The 23,719-nt window shown below is 27.9% G+C and overlaps 2 protein-coding genes and 1 pseudogene across 10 annotated transcripts in view; 2 read left to right on the forward strand and 1 right to left on the reverse strand.

Annotated features, from left to right (window-relative positions):
* The window catches only part of LOC114129135 (Kv channel-interacting protein 1-like), a 390,998-nt gene that overhangs the window by 277,146 nt on the left and 90,133 nt on the right, over positions 1 to 23,719 (reverse strand). The window lies entirely within an intron of this gene.
* On the forward strand, positions 3,701 to 12,444 carry LOC114126110 (adhesive plaque matrix protein-like; annotated as a pseudogene).
* Positions 16,230 to 23,719, forward strand: part of LOC114126117 (cuticle protein 7-like) — a 63,649-nt gene continuing 56,159 nt past the window's right edge. The window contains exons 1-2 of one of the 6 annotated variants that reach the window (XM_050200803.1): positions 16,230 to 16,369; positions 16,497 to 17,085. In XM_050200803.1, the coding sequence (XP_050056760.1) occupies positions 16,244 to 16,369; positions 16,497 to 16,943 (573 nt within the window). In that variant the 5' untranslated portion in view covers positions 16,230 to 16,243 and the 3' untranslated portion in view covers positions 16,944 to 17,085. Of the gene's footprint in view, positions 16,370 to 16,496; positions 17,086 to 21,055; positions 21,225 to 21,592; positions 22,307 to 23,719 lie in introns of those variants that run through there. The other 5 variants (XM_050200802.1, XM_050200799.1, XM_050200808.1 and 2 more) reach the window with 5 other exon arrangements.

Genomic DNA, 23,719 nt, shown 5'->3' on the forward strand with positions numbered 1-23,719 from the left:
TGCTCTAAAACCGCCATAGCTTCTCTAATATTGAAAACTGAACACAGATGATACTTAAAACAGATTATTTTTCTAAATTTTTAATTTTATAAATACAAAATTGTGAAATAATGAAGCTTTTGTAAGTTTATTATTAAACTATATGTATATATATATATATATAAAAAAAAAAAAAAATGAATAATCTAGAGAGCACTTTTACTAAAACAAAAAATTCTTCAAAAACTTCATGTTACATATTATTATGATTCATCATTGCTGTAAAATTTAAAACACAATAACACCAAATTGTACTTATTTTGACAGTACATAAATTAAATAATACCAAAACATAATAATATGCTTCACTTCATACGATTTTTAATTTAATAAAAAAATAATATATAAATAAAAATATCACTGACAACTGATGAGTAAACAGTTTTTTATTTTAAATTTCGATTATTATTTATAAAAGAAATCTACAAAACTGTAATAAATATAATATTATATTTATTTTATAATTTTATAAACCCCCTGACGCAAAAATATATTTAAACAATTTTAATTGACGTATATTATGTTTTGTTTTGTTTTTTTTTTCTTGTTCTATTATTAGATCATTAATGTAACTTATAAGTACTATATGCATGGTGAATTTAAATCTTGAATTGATGGATACAAAAATATTAGTTTATTACACAATGAATAGCGTACAGAGTTTTTAATTGAATAAAATGTCAAGCGTATTCAAGTATAAGCTCCGGGGTTTCTTTCTCTATTACTTTAATTGGATACTGTGGCGAGATTCAAAATAATGAAGTTATAAATTGAATTTTAGAGATATTTAAAATATATTCTCATGTTGTATAATGATATTACCAATCAATAACCAATTTTATTTGTATTAAAAGTATTATTATATTTATATTTCTGTTTTTACCTACACAAATATGTGGAAAATATACAAATGATTGACATAAATTATTTTAGTATAAGTTAGAACATATTTATAAACAATAACTGTTTTAAATTAAACTTCAAAATAATTATATCATTATATTATAATGGTAGACACATAATAATTGGGTGGCAACTAGTTGCGTCCTGCAGTAAAACATTTCTTCCTGATTTCGGACCACGTTCTTTTAAGGTGGAATTGTGGCCCAAATGTCATTAATCAAAAATTATTGTCATATAAAATTGTACATTATAAACTTTTCTCACTACATATAGTTTTCATTTCATTAGCCATTAGAAAAAAAGGAAAATTCGAACAAAATTTAAATTTAAATCCGTAAGCGGTGAAACATTCTTATAGTGGTGAAAAACTACGGCTAAAGTCGTATACTTGGTATTTTGAATGTTTACATTTTATTGTCATTATTAAACAGTCAACAAATTGGGCGGGACCATTTTTCTCCAAAAACGACCGTTTTCCTCCACTGTCCATTTTCCACCTCCAAAAAAAAAAAGGTTGGTTTCCATTTTCTTTCTTATTATTTTTGAATAAAATTATGTCTATTTTCCTTCAATATTTTAGTCAGTGTTGACGTGTTGTAGTGTTGCATTCCGTATTATAAAAAAAGAGTACCTATGGCTAGGATCATATTTTTCCACCCCTTATTATTAACTAATTTATTATTTTATTTATTGATTGATGCATTTTTATCGACGTGAATACTTTTTTATTATAATATTAATTCTCTTTTTAGCCACCTGCTAAATTCAGCGCGTACGGTGTATTATTATATTGTAATTATACTTTAAATATTCGATTTTTTCTTTTATTTTTAATTTAAAATTCTGATAACGAATGATGATTTTATTATTTTATTTATTGGAGGAAAACGGAATCTCGTTTTTGGAAGAAAATGGCTACGGCCAACTAACTTGTCAACTAAGATAGATCATTAGCTTTATGTAATGTCATAAATCTATGTTATTACTGCTGACTGTCGTTATTATCGAACGGGCAACGACAATAATATTAAGATGTGGGCAAATATCAATTGGACCGCAACTAGGATTAGACCTTTTTTTCCCTAGATATCTCTGGTATGCGACTAGTATGTAGTAAAATAATTTCTCGACAACTTATAACATTAGTATGTATAATCGTGTAAGTACTAATTCTTAAATGTGCTCCAAATTCAATACTTGTGATATAATTTTTAATATTGTTAAATATCTAGTATTGCAATACATAGTAAAGTTATTAATGCAGCATGTACTGCATTTAATCATCCAACAAATATTGTCGTTTATTTCACGAATGCTCAGGCCACTAAAAGTAATAAATAATAATATGATTTTAACAGCCATTAAAGTCAGTAAAGTGCACAACAGAGTTATTTATTATAATCTTAATTTAAGTTAAATTGATTGAACACAATAAGTTTTTCTATACTTAATAATACAATATACTTATGACTTATGATAAATATTGAATTATTTCTTTCTTTTAAGTAAAAATTAATTATTCTTTAGACTTGGGAGTATATTAAAATATTAGTGCACTTATTGTGTATAATATCTAAAATCTAAGCATAAATTCCAAAATTTAGATTCATTATCAAAAATGAAATGAAAATCATCAAGGCTACTACAGACCCAAAGCGTATACATGCAATTTAGTTCAATTTAAACTAAACTAGGTTTGTAAGTGGAATGGTTTATAGAAGGTGGTTAAAAAGTGGACTCGATGAAAATGACCACGCTATATTATACACTTATAAATAAAAATAATTCGTATCAGGGAATCATATAAAAATGAGTCATATTTTGCTTAATATACAAAAAAAAAATTGTTATTTTGATTGTTTCGAAGTATGTATAGAACACTATTTAAACTCATTTAGTGTGGTATATCATAGTGTGTATAATATCATTTATCTACCTACGCAATGTACGAATGTGTACGACTTAGTCATTAAATTGACTTATACAAAAATGCCTTCGGCACGTTGTTGAGGTACTACAAAATGAAATCTGGTGACTCGAGGTGGTCGGCTGCAGGTGATTACGGAAAACACAAGTATAGAACATAATATATCGGTATATACTTATATATACCTAATATATTATATTATTATACTATACCGTCGTACTCTTGTCGACATCGTCGGTGCCCCAAAGCTCTCGGTTCGCGGTTACCATAACCCGAACGGTCTTGACCCCGATTGTCGACGACAATACCTGCACTGACATTTGTTTCGTCAAAAGTCGCTTGGCGTATACAATATCGCGTATCACACGCGTATTCTTTATAGTGTAATATATATATTTTTTTTTTTGTCAAAGAATAATAATAATAATAATTCAATTACGATAATATACTATGGTATTATTGGTATATATTTTTTTTCGCACGCTCACTACGCTCAACACGTCATCGGCTTTGCTATTATTACTATCCTACACTATATTATATTATATATATATCATATTATACATTATTATATTACTTAGTATAATATTATACAGATAATGTGCGTCTAGCTGCAACATATCGCAAAGATATAATGTAATCGTTGTTATGTATTATTTACAATCATTATTACGGCCGCCCGGACGTCGGTACCGTCCCCTCTGGCTGGCGGCCCCGAGGGCTGTGGCTGCGGTCTGTGTAGCCCGCGCGGCGGCGGCATTACACACGACGACGTTATGTATGTGTACCCATAATATGACGTGTGCATGTCGCGCATTGTACAGAGGTACCCCCACGCCGCGCCCGATCCGAAACGTGAGGTCCCCAACTTTAAACCTATATAAACCGAAAACCGCGTGGCCGACGTGATATTGTCCCATCTGACGAAGTACCGTGAACTGGTCCGAACACAGAAACCAAACAAATCATGGCGTTCACAGTGAGTATAATATCGGTATAGAAATAAAATAAAATATATCATTACTATTATTATTATTATTATTATAACAATATTATCGTTGACTTTTTGATGTAGATATAGTGGCTAGGTACCTATAATGATTGTTTGGCGGGTTATCATTATACGGATACTATGTATTGAAAAAAATTCATTTTCATATAATATTCGATTGGTTTAACGAAGAGATCGATGTCGATATCATCACTACTTTGAATTCAATCTATCGCACTGAACCATGTTCGGGTTCTTGTGTACGTCATTAGATAGTATTCGTCTTGTTTAAAGTGTTTTTAAAGCGAATTTTCCAAAGCATATTATTTCAAAACAAAACATGTCTGACTTAACGGTTACAAATGATAATGGCTTCCGTAATAACAGCAAGCTCGCGTGTGTCATACTATACTCTTTTTAATACCGTCAGATTATTTACGCGTAGATAGATTTATTTCACAGATTTCATTAATCGCGTATTTAAAAGTAAAGAGCACGATTAGAATAAAACTGTTATGTGTTGAATTTAAGTTTGTATATGCAAACATTTAAAACGCAGAAAAATTATAAAAATACACAATTATGTTACTTTTTAAGTACCTATAGACTTTCTTATGAAAATTATTTTATTTTTTTTTTTTTTACAAAAAAATTATAATGTACATCATTTCAAAATCAAATTCTTTTCAGCGTTATAACTATCATAGTGATATGTAAATTATTACAATATATACATACTTGTATTACATTTATATATAAGTATAGAATATATATATTTTTTACTTTTAAATTTCACTCAATTTAAATTATTCAGTCGTGATAGTACCTACATATGTTTGAATTAATACTTTTTATTCATTATATATTTACATTTTATATTATAATTGTCGAGTAGATACAATAGATCTAGTTCAGTTCTTAATAATATAATGTATAATTTATTATTAATATATAGTCATATAATAATAACTTTTACATTATGAGTAAATTGCAAATTTAATCACTCAAGTTAGGTTAGGGTATAGTGTTTTAATAGGAAACGGGATTATCATTGTTTGAATTTTTTTTTTTACAAAATTAGGTAGCACTTAATAAGCTTTCTAATATTAACCCTATTTGAAGGTTATGTTAAGTTATTATTATGTTCTGAAAAGCTAGTTATAGAAATAGTTTACAAATCAATCAAAGTTGAGCCAAGTATTAAGAACTTCTCAAACAAATATATATCATAATCGTTCGATATCTTACTAGCAAATATGTATTATGCAAGAGGTTGCATAGAGAAATAAACCAAGTGACACAAATACTCTACAGTATTACGAGATCTCATCATTTATTTACGTTAGGTTTCCAATAAAGGAATTTCGTTCTCGATCCATAAATGATCAAATCACATAATAACAGAAATATTTCAATTTTATAGATAATTTAAAATCATAATAACAATAGTTATAATAATATGTCGCAGTGTGAAATGAAATATTTTATTGATTTTGTACTACTGTGATTTATTTACCAATGGAATAGTATACCAAAGTGTCTAAAGTTTTGCATTAAACTCTCGTTTGGTAGGATTGTCTAAAGCTATCTAAAACGTGAGGCGTGTAAAATACTCTATATTAATGTTTGAAAAATCAATGTTCAATAGTTGTTTTTATTAAATCTACAACACAATATTAAACCATGACGGCAATGATGGTAATTTATTATTGGTTTTTAAAACTGACTACAATGTGTGAGCAGTGCGCATACAATTTAATATGCATGAAAAATCCGACCTCAAAGATTGTTCACGTCTTTTGTCAATGCTGTTATATTTTCTAATGATAATAGTTTAGAAAAAATACACGTTTTTAAAATATAATTTCAGTAGGCAACTAAAACAAAATTAGTTATTAAACGAAATATATGTTTTTAATTGTTCTCCGTTGTATTTTTTCAAATCAAACTGATAATAATAATAATAATAATAATAATATTTAAACATAACTTTTAGCTTTTTAACTTAAGAATTAATACCAATATATAGTAAACACAATATATTTATGTACATGAACTGAAATAATCTAAAATTTAGTTGATTAATAATAATATTGTTCACGTGTTTTAGATTTTTACAGTTTCGGCATGCCTATTATTGGCCGTGAACACTGTCACACCTATATCCGTACCATCATACCCATCTTCATCGTATCCGTCGACTCCGTCATACAACCAAGCTTCGGCATACACACCAGCTCCTCCATCGTACAGCCCAGCCCCAGCCTATAAATCAACTCCTTCATACAACCCAGCTCCAGCCTACAAACCTGCAGTTCCAGTCTACAAACCAGCCCCGTCTTACAAACAAGCCCCAGCTTACTCTTCCCCGTCTTACTCTGCCCCGTCGTATTCTGCACCGTCTTATTCCGCACCGTCTTATTCTGCACCATCTTATTCTGCGCCGTCCTACTCTGCACCATCTTACTCTTCTCCGTCATACTCCGCACCGGCACCGTACAAATCACAAGAACCCGAGTACCCAGCCAAGCCGTACAACTTTGAATACTCTGTCAACGACTACCAAACCGGAGATGTCAAGAGCCAAGCCGAATACAGTGACGGAAAGAACGTCAAAGGTTATTACAGCCTAATCGAGGCTGACGGAACTAAAAGAATCGTCGAATACACCGCCGACGAATATGGTTTCAACGCTGTAGTCAAGAAGGAAGGCACTCCGTCGTATGGCGCTGCAGCTCCGGCTTACAAGGCTCCAGCTTACTCTGCGGCCCCGGCTTACCAATCTGCCTCGGCTTACCCAGTGGCTCCGGCTTACCCGACCCCTGCATACTAACGAATCCCTCGCAACGACTGTTCACCTATAACTATATCGACATCGCCTAAAATAAATGGCGAACGATCGAATAATAATAATAATAATAATAATAATAATACGTAACATTAATATTATGTACGCATATAATAAGTGTAATCTTGTACCATTATTGTTACATGGTTTTGTCCGCTACGTACAAATTTTTACGTGCGAGTAACAAAACAATTATTATTATTTATCGTTTATTTATTTTTTAAGTCTTCCTCATTTTTTTATATTTTTTTTATGGTTTACATATTATTGATTAATTTGTTACTTCTGTTTTTTTCCTACCCAAATAAATATAATAGAAAATCGTATTGTTTCGCATTTTTTTTCTCTTCTGATACACACGTCATGTAGAGTCATTGACGATTTGCATCGGTCGGTCGGAGAAAAATACCACGTTAAACGGTCTCCTGTTGCGATACACATATTATAGGCACATATGCATATAATATAATAATAATAATAATAATTACGTTATAGAGGTGTACCCATCAGCGTAGGCGGTCTAAAAAGAAAACCGAAACAATAAAGTTTACGAAATCTGTCGTCATTGTATGACAGTCATTTGTTTTAGAAAGGTTACAGTTATGGATAGACGATGGTTTTACAGACAGGCCTCGTTAATCGCCTAAAACTATTCTGTATGATATGATACAAATACGTAGTGTATACGTATCATTATACATATTATATGTACCCATACTACCCATATTATCTAATAATTGTGTTCGGATAAAAAAAAACAATATTATACACGAATATAATTATAATGAACGTTTCGAATCGACAGAGGTATCATCGTAACTATTACATTACAACACACGTAATTTTATGTCGGTATTCATCCACTACGGGCAACAACGTATTGACGTGATAATAATATTATATACCTAGATCTGTTAATTAAATATTAACATAATGTGTAAATATCTGTGATTCTGTTTGATTGAACACAATATATATTGCCGTGGCGAGATCGGATTTTAACGAGAGAGACAAAATTAAATGTAAATTAAAACGATTTTACGTAATAGAAATAGGTTAATAAATGCATATAATAAAATAACTGCAACCATACATCAATACATATAGATATGCATAGAAGATCATGTCAAAGCAATATTTAAGTATATACGCCACGCAATATTCTTACGCAAAATGAACAAAAATGCATACATGTAAACACACCCAACTCAGTAGGTTGAAATGCCGTCGACCTAATGTGAAACTTCTTATAGCTTCTTATTCTAAATGCATAATTGATGAGAGCCCGTTAATATTTATTTATATTAATAATTATGTAATTATTTATAAAGATGGATAGCTAGGATAAATGTTTAATAATCTTGAAAATATATAATATGCTCCATACAGAAAATATTATATATCAATAAAAATATTCAATCTCCTTTTTAAAATATATTCTATAACACATTATGTATATAACAAGCAATTAATATTAAGACATAAATTATATTATAGTTTTACATTTTATATTTTATGTTTTATTTTTTATTTTGCAAATTAAAGATTACTTGACAGGAGTATGTGAAAGAGTATCAAAACAGTATTGAAAGTAACGTTTAATTAATATACACTATAAATATTTGTATTCTATAATACTATGGAATATAAAATAATAACCCAAAATACGAATTTTATACTCGATAAAATTACATTATATTTAGTATTTTAAGTATTTAAATTATATAAGATAAATAAAATATGATTTAATTACCTTAATGAATTGTTATAGGTACATTAGGATAAGTACTTACTTACTTATGTGAACTTGTGTTTATTTGGTAGTTATCCGAGGTCAAACGTGTAGGAATAAGTAATCTAGTTCCACACACGTTTAAAAATATAAAAAAAAAATCAGTAGGATCAATATGATATTTAGATTAAATGGGAAACTAGTAAGTATATTAGTATATAATATTATGAGCCTTTACTTTAGATGCTAATCCCTTAAAAGCGGTACGACTGTACGAGGAAATTTGTCTAGGCATTTTATATGTTGCATTGCAATGTTTGCCCTGCTTAACTCAACCGACAAAGGTTTCAAAGTTTCATTACCCTATATACAATCATAAAAACTTATTTATAGATTTTATTGAGTTGTTTCTACACTTTTGAAAAACTCACTTAATTTAAATTTACATAAATTAGTTTATTTATTATAATACTCGTATAAGTGTATAATTTTATTTTGATAGATGTACATCTGATACAATTTATCAAATTTTAACGAAAATATGAAATAAATAATTTGTTTGAATATTTTGATAAAATAATAAACAATGGTTACAATTATAATAACTCTTTATATAATTGTACTTTTTTTTTATGTTTCCATCGTACTTAAAGTATATTATATCTTTCTTAACTTTCGAGTAGTCGTGTTATATACTACCCTGTATGTTTCCTGTGTGTATAAATAATTTCATCTATTAATACTTAAAACGTATTCGTTATAACAAGAGCCAAAGAATTTATGCTCTAAAAACCATGCATATAATATGCTTGTTTCTATGCCCTCAAAAATGTATTATCATAATATTTGTTCTAAAAATATGCGAAAATGCTAAAATATACTTTTAAAAATATTTTATTTTTTATTAAAAAGCCAAAAATTATAAATTTATTTATTATTGAATTTGGCATTTTTCTAAATGCATTTTTAATTAAATTTTTACCAAAAAAAAAAATTACCTAGTCTAGAATATTACAAGTATAAACTATATTATTAACTCAAGATGAAAACACACACGATACGAACAGATGAATTGACGTCAACTGATCGTATTTGGCATATCCTTTAATCTTTTTTTTCGGTTTACATCACATACACACATAATTGGGAAATACGCGGTCAATAGATTATTTAATAATTTTTACATATTTTTTTCAAATTTCTTTTTCAAAAAATGTATATTAAATAGTGTATAGTATATATAAAATATTTTTCTCTATGTTAAATATTGTTTAAAATTGTTTTAACAAAATATGCACTTCTAGAGGAAAAATAGACAAATATAAGAAATATACTAAATAAAAATGATCACTTTAAACTTCCAGTACTATGACACAAATTTCTATATCACTTAGCTATGTATTGAATAATTAATAAAAAACATGGGAACTCCTATAAGTTTTTAGCCCTAGAGTTATAACATTACCAATATTCATTGTATTAATTATCGCGTATGTTAATCTGTTAAAATTATAATATCAGTAACCAGTGTTTCTACATTGTATATATAAATTAAATTGCTTACATGATTACATATTATTATGCATTCATATTTTGTAAGATATTCAAATGCATATTGTATATTATATTATATCAAATATCTAAAGTGCTGATGATGTTAATTTTTCATTATTCACTAGTGTACCCATTTATTACTTCTGCAGTGTAATATACATAGTACATACCAAACATTTATGTGATGTAGTTATATACGTTTATTTAAACATTTTAAACAAAAAAAACTAATTAATCAAAGCAATAATTGGTTTTAATTTTATCACTATATTATGATAAATTCTGGTTATTATTGTTATTCACGACTCACACTAGTCTTATATAATTAAAATATATATAAAAAAAAGATCTAATATAATATATTTAATAGCCACATATTTTATTAAACTAAATCATCTGCGTTGTATAAAGAATATACCCCTTAATATATCAAAATTATTTAAATAAATTGTTATTTTTTAATTATTAGAAATAATAAAACATAAATACTGTATTAAGACCGTGAAAATTGAAATTTTAGGCTCAACATTTATTGGAAAATAACCATTGTAGATAGTTGTTTTCTCCATCTTTTACATATTATAGGTACAATATTCAATTATAAGTTCAAAATTCGCACTTATGTGAACACAACATTATACTTAATAGTTTAGACGACAAGCGTAAACAATTAATTTAGTATAACTACGTAGATACATGTTTATGCACTAACTAATTATAACCAACTACAAGACTTAAAAAAAAATTAAACAATAATGTTCAAGTACCCATACATATAATATTAACTACACGCCATATTATATAATATATTACACATTATTAATAAAATAATGAATTACGCTATTAAAACTTTTTTTAACGTAATTATTGTTTGATATACAGTTAGGTACTTAAAGACATAATTAATAATAAAAAAATATATAATAAATTATTAAAAATGATTTTTATTATACTTAATCATTACAATACTAAAATTCTATGTTCAGTCAGAATAGCAAATCGTATTGATTAAAAAAAATATAATAATAATACTTCGTTTTACTTAAATTCGTTTACTTCAATACACATTATAACAATTTAATACATAATATAATATTATAATAAAAACACAATAAGTAGTCATTAGTGTTGAAAGATGAGTACCTATAATCAGTAGTCAGTGTATATAATATAAAAAAAAAAACTATGTACAAACCTCTACAATTGACGTTTGAATTAAGAAAAAAATCATGTTTTAAATCGGTAAAATTGCTCCAAAATGTCACATAGCAGTACAGCATATGGATTAATTGGAAAGGTTTTTTTAGCATAAGGGCGGTAACCATCCGTGTTGAATGTACGAAAAGAAAAATGCAACATAATATTACATAACCGGTTCTGTAATATATTATGGTAAAACATAATGTAATATACAATGTTTAACAAATAAGGTGATTGGAAGGGCTGAAATCACAATTACGATTCAACATAAATACGGAGAATCTAAAGAGAACTGTATCAGTCACACACAACGTTCCTGCAAATAGTACTTATAAAACATAGTTCAAAAACTATCAAACACGAAAATATAAAATGGCCGTCAAGGTATGTGTATTTATATATATTAATATCATCGATCCGAAACTATTTTATACGGACCAAACATAAACACATACTACTTTTATAATAATAATATTATATTATTGTATTTGTGTTTTGCTAGTCAATATACAAAAAAGAAAAAGAGAGAATATAGTTATATTTTTTATACCATAATTTTTAAGTAAATTTCGTTTTTTTTCAGATGATCATTTTTGCCGCCTGCGTGGCCACCGCTCTCGCCCAATACGCCGCACCCGTCGCTTATAAGCCTGTTGCTTATTCGGCACCAAAAGCTTACGCCCCAGAACCCTCATACCCACCAACGCCGTACAACTTTGAGTACAGCGTAAACGACCCACACACCTACGACGTCAAGAGTCAATCCGAATACAGCGATGGCAACGGCTACGTTAAAGGATCTTACAGCCTTTTGGAAGCCGACGGTTCCACCCGCACTGTCGAATACACCGCTGACGACTACAACGGTTTCAACGCCGAAGTCAAGAACTCCGCCCCAGCTGCCTACAAGCCAGCTTACTCCGCACCAGCTTACGCTGCCCCAGCTTACCCAGCACCAGCCTATAAACCAGCCTACAAACCAGCATACTAATAATTTCTACCTTGCACCTTCCTACTCGGCGCCGGCTTATAAACCAGCACTGTACAAGACGTATAAAGACTTAAGTCCACGCTCAATCATTATCAATTTTATCGACGATCGTGATGGTATTTTAGTCGTTATACCTATGAATGATTATTATATATCATTGTTCACCAACTAAATATTGTGTAAAGTGTCATTTTCATCAATGTGTTTATTTTGTAAATAAATAGTAAATTCATAAAAAAAATATATATATTATATATTATATACCGAGTATTATTTTTTATTATATTTATTCCAAACATTGTAACTTATGAGTTATCAATATTGTTAACCAGATTATAGAAAATCAAAAATAAAATATCAAAAAATATTTAAGGGTACAATATGATATCGTTATAAAATATAAAAACTATATTTAATTGTAGTTATTTCAAAACTCAATTGATAAAATAATATTATATAATATACACAAAACTATTGACTATTAAAGTGTAAATTTAATTGGATTACCTACACGAACATTAATGAATTAAAAAGTAAATCAGAAACTTCACCTATTATAAATATGAAATACACTAAGTCATTGTGTTTGCATAATGTACTCACCAATCAGTCAATAACCTAACATTGTTTCCGTATTACATTTATGATAGTATTATCCCATACCTGTTATCTTGATGTTTAAAAAATTATAAACAGTTATTATTTTGGACATTTATTTTAATTAACTTTTTATTTCTTAACTCGTATGAAAGTTTTTTTTTTTTAATCGGCTCTGAAAAAGCTGAGTAATGTTGAATGTATTTATTTTAGAATGAGTAATACTTTTTTTGTGTATAATAACCTCTTGTACACATTTCTACTTTGTAGTTGAAAAAACGCTTCAATCTTCAACTTTGAGGTTTCAAATAGCTAAAGCTAAATAAATCTATATGGGACTATTCGGAAATAAATATTAAAAACTTGTGAACTTTATTCCTCAGAGTTGGGTTTGAGAATCATACAATCATAAATTTTTGTGTTTATATTTAAGGTTAAAAAATCAACACTAAGTTTTTCATAAGTGTTCCTTAAATATCTATAGAGAAAACTCGAAGCATCATTAAAAGAAAAATTCTAAGTGCGTTTAAATTTTTACGAAATTGTGTAACGATAACGATTTATCCTAAAACGACTTTAAATATTTGTTATTATTCAAAAAGTATAAGTCGTAGATACTTGAAAATTCCACCAGTAATTTAGATTGAAATTTTTTTTACATAATTTAACTTTCAAAATATTTCACTTATTTTAATGCTATTTAAAGGCATTTGAAATATTCATGTTTTTTTTTTCATGTTTTTTCTTTTTATATAAATATTGATAAAATGTTTTTGACCAAGTCAAAATACTTAAAATTTAATACTACGTTCCTTATAAGTTAGTCTTATAGTAATATGGTGATTCAAAAATTATAAGAATACATAAGCATAATTTTTTTTTTTTAGCATTTGAAATTCAATTCAAATATTGACAAAAATTCGTCAAAATCATGAGTATTTTCAAATTATTTTGTAGGTTTAATTCATAAAAAGTTTTGTATAAGTAGCTATGAGTTGAAAATTTAATACATGATTTCCTATAATTTTGGCTAACAATAACTATAAAATAACTTAAATGTTTGGTGTATTCAGGCTATTAAAACATAAATCACCTTTTATACCAACCACCGGAAATTGAATCCTAGGATGATAAATTTAATTATCTTCGTTCAGAATTGTTTTCGTACACAATAATACCTATCTTTGGATTCAAATTTAATACATCAATTATAGTGACCTACTATACAGTAGAGCGTTACTCACTTGACCACTATTTTTTTTTTCAATTCTTGTATATTTGAATACGTTTATTCGATTACAATTTTTGTTTAAGTGTACTTATGTACCTACGTACCTATATTATATAGATATAAATAATTTCAATATTTTTGATAACATATGGTGAGAAAGAAAATGATAAATAAAATTATCATGCATTTTTATGATGTATAATAACTCATATACTGTTAACACTTGAGAACTTAAAACATTAACGGCTATAGTTAAATTATATTTAAATTTTCTTGAAATTAAGTGATGAAACAAGTAATGAAACCGTTTTTAAAATTCAATAACAGTTTAGTAACACATCATATAATATAATATGTAAGAACACCCACCATTGCATACACCTGAAATGATGTCTAAACAACGTGTAAGGATTGTTCTTTCTTTTATTTTCTATATTAAATATAAGCATCTTATATGTTAGTGAATAATATGCTATGTGACTGTTCGTTCGCAACCATTTGTGATGTAATCATTTTTAATAATATTTATATATTGTACTCACACACACACACACACACACACACACACACACACACACACACAATCACCACACATTATTGTTTCTTTTTGCTCTAGATTCCTAAAGGTATGAAAAACATGGTCCAATAATAAAATTGTAAAATAATAATTATTTTCTATATTCAACAAATAATATTTTCTATTATTATTTTACAATAATACAAAATATTTCTTTTTACATGCTGTATATGAACGTATTAATTATGATTAGTCTGTTTTTGAGTTTCCCTAGTTTCTAAGTTTTAAGTTTTAGAATGATGAAAAATATATACATACAATATACATGTAGTTTGTACTTATGTCGCTCAAATATCGTCACAATTATTAATTGAAAACCAAAAACAGCTAATAGGAAAGTTACTAAATAATATTTATATCTTTTACAGACTAATCTTTTATTGTATTCATAATATTGTAATCAACTAAGTGTAACATTTCAGTAAATCCAATGGAATAATATATTAGTATAGTATAACAGTTACTATGAAGTATTATAGTACAGTAATATACATGTATAATGTAACATATAACAACAGGTTTGCAAAGATCATAAAGATCATCTTGATGGCAATATTTCAAACCAGGTTGAACTCATTCTTAATGTTATTCGAAATTTTTAACGTGTCAAACAGAAATATCTTATAAATATTAATAATCTATCGATATTTGTAAAATACAAAATTTTCAAATCCTACTCGTGTTTGTATTGCAAAACTTTATTACGAACTTAATTAATGAATAGTACACGCATAAGATAAAATGCGGTAATTCAATTACACCATTTAATTAATGTTAATTTAAATTGGTATAATAATAAATTTGTTATAAAATATATTCATACCGAATCTGTACATAGATCTAAACATAGACGATATTTAAACGTACAACGCATAAGTTTCAGTTCAGATCTAATGATGGTTACTAACGTAAATTAGCGACGATACTCACTTAAATCAAAATATGCTACGTCAAGATAATATGGGCTCAATACAGCGCCGTTATCATGGAAATAAACAACCTCTCGCACGCTGCTGCTACTAAACTAGTAAATAAGCGGCGCACTTCTCCGAGCTCATTTTTAATTTAATCGAATCACGAGTTGATGATCATTTAATTTTTTTTTAATTACTTATGAAATGAAAAAATTAAAGATCGTTTTTGGTTATAACTATCATTAAACGACATAATAATATATACAAATCATTACATGTAAATGTGATAAAAGATTACTGGCAAACAGAGTTTGGTGACGTTAAAAATATTATATAATTTCAAATGTAAATGTATTTAAATTTTAAGATTATACACGGTAGGTGTATGACATATTAAATGATCATATACTTATCCACTCCACTCCCATTTAAATGATACAATAAAAGGCCCTTTTCATAGTTACGAGTATTAGATGCAGGCGTTGAAATGTGCATTGTTATTCGGTTCATACGTGCCACTCCTTAGATTACGGGTATCAATTAATTTATTTTAAATAGATCGTTAACGTAAAAAAATTGATTTTTTTAACGAACTTGAACCATATTTCACTAATTTAAATTAAATGTGTTAAAAATTCAATGTATTACTGCACGGGCGTCTCCGCCTCAACCGGTTCTTGTACGACGCGATACAGTGACTGTCCAAGAGAACATTGTTTACTGTGTACGACTGGAAGGGATGAGGAGACACATTTTTAGCTTAAATACCATGGCTTTGGTCTCCATAATCACCAGTTCATTTCTGTACACAGTCATTCAATACTTTGACAAAACAACAAAAAAATCAACTAAAATGGCCGCTAAGGTAAGTTAAGATTATCGTATTTTTATATTTTAAAGCGTTTGCTTTTTTAAACGGATCAATGTTTAATTTATGAGCCACTTCGGTATAAAATGAATTTTTTTAAATCTTTTTAAACGTTTTTTTACAGTTCATCATCCTCGCCGCTTGCGTGGCTACCGCCCTTGCTCAATACTCTGCCCCAGCTTACAAGCCAGCGTACTCAGCGCCCGCTTACTCCGCACCAAAGGCTTACGCCCCAGAGCCCGCATACGCCCCAGCCCCATACAGCTTCGAATACAGCGTAAACGACCCACACACCTACGACGTCAAGAGCCAATCTGAATACGCCGACGGCAACGGTTACGTCAAAGGATCCTACAGCCTTTTGGAAGCCGACGGTTCCACCCGCACTGTCGAATACACCGCTGACGACTACAACGGTTTCAACGCCGTCGTCAAGAACTCCGCTCCAGCTGCCTACAAGCCAGCTTACTCCGCACCAGCCTACGCTGCCCCAGCTTACCCAGCACCAACTTACCCAGCACCAGCCTACTCCGCACCGGCCTACAAGCCAGCATACAAACCAGCATACTAATAATTTATTTTATCATGTGCACCAAATCTCTTCTTTACCTTTCATATTTCATACCACTGTTATGAAATGTTCATTATTCACCAACTATTTATGTCATCGTTGTATTTATTTTATAAATAAATAATGAATCAAAATAAACAAAGTAATTGTGTTATTTCTTATATATGATTATTAATTATGTATGATCAATATCGTACAAGCTATGCTTTGTATAGCTTCAGTAATGATAAGGTTTCAATGGTTTTTTTTTTATTTGTGAACCACGTTTATCTTAGCAAAAAAAAAACCTATCAATCGATTATAATTGCATTTGAAAAGATAGTTGTCATTTAATTACTGTGCATTTTTATATAATTTAATGTAAAAAATTAAAAATGTATTATTCTTAATTTCGTCGAAATTATTATGTTCTATTATCTCTAAAATTCTCACATCTCTGTTTCATCTTGTTTATACCCTTATAACTTATTGTGGTTAATAAATTATAACTAGCAAACAAAAATGTTGAAAAAATATAATATATACTAATGTAATAAACTCGTAAAAACAGTATAGTAATTGTGTTGACAAATTATTAAATCTATTAAAAAACGTTTTGCTTTGCATATTACAATAAAAAGTGTATTGTTCTTTCTAACCTTCGTGTGTGTTTATAACAATTTTATAAGAGTTAAATAACAATAAAAGCTTATTCTTAGCTATTTATACTATATAGAATATATTTATAACATTTTAGTTAAATTATATTAGTGTTCAGATTTGGTAGCTGTTTTCATTATACAATTATTTTATTTTTTTTTTATGAAAACAAATTACCTTCATACTTCATAATTTTTTTATTATTTTTTTAAATATCTTTTTAGTTTTAATATTTACGAAAAATGAATAATTTACCACAACAATTGTCTAAATATATATTTATGCTATAAATCAGTTTGAACTCACCAATAGGTTAGGTTAAGTGTTCGGTTTATTATATTTTAAAGAATATACGAGAAGTACCTCATACAGTTATAGACTACTTCTATGTCATAGAATGATTAGGTATTCTGATAGAGACTTATTCATCATGTATTTGAGAGACAAGGGGTTAATTACGTATACTAGCTTACTAGTTGTGCCTACTATTAAAATACATTATTGATATGTAGAATATTTAATGGACATTTTTTTTTCAATATCTTAATGAGATTTATGAAATGTTTTTCAATTTATAAGTTTTTTTTTCCATCGCTAGTTGTAGGATGGCCATTTTTTTATTTTAGCAACACATACATCATATCCTAACCTTATCATACCTAATCATCGAGATTTATAGTGCCTATAGCTGTATCCCTTCTAACATAAAAAAAAAATTAAATTATAATATAAACATTAATAATATTATAACCAATAAGTATTTTGATTGATATATAAATTAAAGAATATATAATAAACAACTTAATTTACTCTGCTAAAAATTTATTAAAACACGTTAGGTGTTAAAGATAAAAAGTGAATTGTTATCCAAAATACATGGTAATTTTAATCATTGCACTGTCCGAAACAAATCTTTTGTTTGATATAATCAAGAAATTTCAAAATAATGTTCAGATTTAAAATATAGTTACCTATATATTATAAAAAAAAAATTATTAAAACTTACATTTGAAACCGGTCTTTTTATATTTTCTTACATAGTGTAATAAAAACTCTCAAGAACTACCAAATATGGGTTGATATAATAAATAATATTATTACTTCTATTAAATATATCATAGGTGTGTTTAAACTGTATTTTAGCTTCTGAATTCAAACAACTTAAAATTATTTTGTAATTTCACCTGAATATTAATATGTGCATTGTGCACTAAAAAACTATAATATTGTTGTATGTTTTTATAAAAATTAAAACCTTTATACATTTTTACAACGTAATGATGATAATGCAGTAATTTTATTATTTAAAAGTTACAACACATAACTGTAGTTAGTATCGAAGCTTAAAATCAGTATATCTAACAACCAATATGGACTATTTTACTTATGTATTATTAAGATTTTCTTAACAACCATTACACATTTATTTAAATAATAAAATAAATCATTACACATAATATAGATCTAATAAGGAAATATATTTTTATTTATTTGCAAATGTAAGAACATTTGGTACATTTTTTTTTCAGTGTAATAAATTGCTACTTTGAGATTTAAAAAATATATATTTTTTTATACATGATATGCATTTTTGCCGTTTTAAAAAATCACAATATAGCAAACTTGTGATCAGTGAAATTAATTATATGTTGTTAACTTTAATATTAGAATTAAAATTATCTATTATCAATGTATAGGTAAGAATCTAATCTGTGAATTTTTTTAGATATTTTAGTTTTTAACTAGGTTATGAATATTATAAATATTACAAATCAAAATTATTATTTATGATTCAATAGTTAAAATATCAAAAAAATCTAACGCTTAAGCATAGATTATATTTTTATATTATATAATATATATAATATTATATATATATATATATATATATGATACGAGTTTTATAAGTCGATACTTATCATTTTAATTTAATCTTATAATTATTATTTTTGATAACTTTTTTATTTTCCTAAGTTATTATTAATAAAATTCCTGTTTAATTAAATTTGTTATACGTCGATCATTCACAAATATGGAAAAGTGAATGAGAGATTAAAATAAATATGAGTATTTCTTTATTTGATCCATAGGGTAGTTAGAATAAGTATAAATGTATTTTGAAATATCAGTATAATTCTCAAGTTACAATGAATGAAAGCATATGTGTAAAGTTAAATAGTTTAGTGGACAGTCTATAATAGGTACACGTAGGTTGGTAATAATCTGTTTATTATTTACCTATTATATATTATTTTAATTATTCAACTGAATTTCCATAACAATGTATCAAATAAATTATTATATAAGATCGTATAGTACGTGTTGTTAAGTATATACATTATACATAGTACATATATGATAAAAATATTATAATAAAAAATGCTAATTTTAGCTTAACAAAAGTTACTATCATTTTGATATGTAAACACACAAATGAATTATAATTACAGTATAATCCTTATATACAGGCATACACACACACACACATATACACTCTACTTTCTCTTCAGTAAATAATGCCGTAAACAGCATTATTGTTAATACTTAACATTATCGAAATATTAAACACGACAGTGTTTAAAACCGTAATATGTAGTAATGCGTCAATATAATTTATTGCGAACTACGTATACTTTTTACCACGTATACATATTGTTCTAATCGTGGCTGGGTAGTAAAAGATGCGGTATCACCATCGGCGCGGCAGCTATTAGTTCACATCCCCGTAACGATCGAATATTTTCATAGACATTATTGTCATATTTTAAACTCGCCACTAGATTGTATGCACAACACAAAAACGGTATTACCGTGACCGTAATTTTAAGAACAGACTATTTTAAACATATATAATATATTACACGATAATAATATAATATGATGTAGGTGTCCTCTACGTCATAATTATATTATATCATATTATTATGTATCAACATGTAATTTCATAATTACGGTCGATTTTATATTATTTACTACAACACCGGCAAATTATTGCTTTAAATCTCGTGATTTAATTTTTAATTATTAGAACTAATATTATTATGTGTCGTACATGTATAATATTATTTTTCGGTTCATATATTATAAATAGCTCGCACACACATAGCGTAGAACGTGTAAAATTTCTGCCCGAGGCGGTCATATCGCGTACGTAATAATTAGGGTTAAAAGAAAAACATCGTAAATCGCCTTCGCGCCGACAATGAAGAAAATACAATCATGGTGACAACGACGTATGTAGTGCGTTCGTAATAATATAATATAATATTATTATATAGTAACTCACGTGCACTCGACCTATATATAGGTATAAATATTGTATCAAAACCTGTTGTTTGGGAGTGGTTTTTTAATGCGTTGGACCAGTTTACCAGGTGAAGGTTCTCTCGTATACGCGTGTGAGCGTTTGTGTTTGCTCTTGTTTATTATTATTATTATTTTTTTTTCTTTACGCCATATTAGTATTTTTGCACACCCACGTTCGGTAGCGACACGCGTTACCGTCTGGGAGGGATTATTTGAAACCCCCTAAACTTTTAGCATAAATACGGTCGGTGCAATTCAAACATCACTCAGTTCATTCCATTAACTTCAGTGTCTAGTATCTCAACAGAACACACACTCACAAAAATGGCCGCTAAGGTAAGAAATATATCACTGATAAAACGTTGTTATTATGAAGAAAAAAAATTTAAGCATTTGCTCGGTACTTCGATACAAGTTTTTTCACGGTTCAGTATAATTGATTAGTACTATCAATAGTATCATAATATGATAACGACATTTCAGTTTTAAATTAATTAAACTTTTTTCTGTTAATAATATTTAATAAAAATCTCATTATTTTTATTTTTTCTTCAATATATATTATACCGTTTAATTATTCATAACTTAAGGATTAATAACGGTCCTTTTAAAAAAACCATAAAACCAAAAAGAAATCACATAGGATAAAACAACCGTCTGATAAATTATAAAAAAATAATACAACTTTTATTTTTTTGTTCTAGTTGATCATCTTCGCCGCTTGCGTGGCTTCTGCTCTCGCCCAATACCCCGCCCCAGCTTACAAGCCCGCTTACTCGGCACCAGCTTACTCGGCACCAGCTTACTCCGCACCAGCTTACTCCGCACCAAAGGCCTATGCTCCAGAACCCGCATACGCACCAGCCCCATACAACTTCGAATACAGCGTAAACGACCCAACCACATACGACGTCAAGAGCCAATCCGAATACAGCGACGGCAACGGTTACGTCAAGGGATCTTACAGCCTTTTGGAAGCTGACGGTTCCACCCGTACCGTTGAATACACCGCTGACGACTACAACGGTTTCAACGCCGTCGTCAAGAACGAAGGTGGATACAAGGCCCCAGCTTACTCCGCACCAGCCTACAAGCCAGCTTACTCCGCACCAGCCTACAAGCCAGCTTACGCCGCACCAGCCTATGCTGCCCCAGCTTACCCAGCACCAGCATACTCTGCCCCGGCCTACAAACCAGCATACAAACCAGCATACTAATAATTTCCTCAGTCATATGAACCAACTCTCTTCTTCACCTCTTTCTTTTTTTCATGTTTTCTTCGTGTACCTCTGGACCATCGCGTTCATATTGAACCGTGGTTGCAAAGTCATACATTGCCATATTAATATAATATAAGACAATGGGTACGACTTATGTATTTATTGTGTAAATATATATATCAATGTGTATTTATTGAATATCGTTGTGTTTTCTTTATTCTCGTTTATCCTACGCTTTACGGTTTATATATAAACAGTTGAAGTCTACTACACTTTAACCACTAATGCTAAAAAGCATTTTTGCGAAATATTTGCTCAAATTCAAGTGTCTGTGTAGAATTTAGCGTTCAAACGGAAATGTGTAATAAAATATGGTTTAGTTTGATGGATATGATATTTTAAGGTTCGTATAAGAACATTTTTTATCTGTCTTGAATAAAAATATAACATGTACATTTATAAGTACATAATTACTTTAATAACAAATAAGGATTTAAATAAAACTAAACAAAATATGTATTATCAATGTATCAACAAATATTACATTCTGTCTTATAAGAAACAAATTTGAAATAAATATCATACTGTAGGTATATCACATTATTTATTAACTTATAATGTGTGTGTAATAATTGTTTTGACGTGTTGATAAGTCAATAGTTTTTATACATAGAAATTCAATGTTCTTAAGAACTAATATAAAGTAATATAACATTTTTTTTTATACTAATATTATATACTGAGTGTAATGTGTATACTGAGTGTTAGTTTATTATTTACTATGGATATCTTTTTTAATTGAAACCAATAAAATAAAGGTACGAGTGGATAACAATATTTCCATGACTATAGTAATTTCTTCTATAAATGTTGTTATATAAACACAATATTGTAATATATTGTTACTTGTCAGCTGTGAAAAAATATAATATAATTCTATTTGGTTATAAAATATTTATTTAAAATGTGAGTTTTTAATAAGTTAAATAATAAATATAAATATTGTACATAAACATAGTTATATTTAAATAGTTAAAGTTTTCCACCAATATCGTATTTTTTTTCATACACAGTTTTTTGAATAATAAAAATATTTTAAAAATTTATGCGAAATGAGTAATGTAATATTTTGTACTAGATATTTTTATTTTTTTTAGATTTTTTAGATTTTTATGATATTCTAGTTTTTTGTCTCTTAAATTGGCAAAGTAATAGTAGTAACACGGTTGATCAACCTGGAGTCGCTTGTCATACCTACACCGTAAATAGTTAATAATATTACAATAAAAAAAATATTTAACACTTATTCATAATATAATTTACTGTTTATTTTTTCTCTGATAAACGTTAAACAAATAGGTTTTTTCTGTTGTTGAGTGATTTTAGAGTAAAATATTACAATACTATCTGTTAAACAAAGTATAAAAATAATATTTATGGGAGATTTTTTTTATCAATTTGTCTAAATATCATCTCAAAACAATATGTGTATCCATTTAATTTAATAACTTATTTTTATTTTCAAGATAGAATACATTTTTCAAATAACAATAAAATATAAAAACCAATGTATCAAATGCTCAAAAACCATAAAAGAAAAAAAAAATGTTT

Source organism: Aphis gossypii, chromosome 1, assembly GCF_020184175.1.
Source record: "Aphis gossypii isolate Hap1 chromosome 1, ASM2018417v2, whole genome shotgun sequence".
NCBI classification, from domain to species: Eukaryota; Metazoa; Arthropoda; class Insecta; order Hemiptera; family Aphididae; genus Aphis; species Aphis gossypii.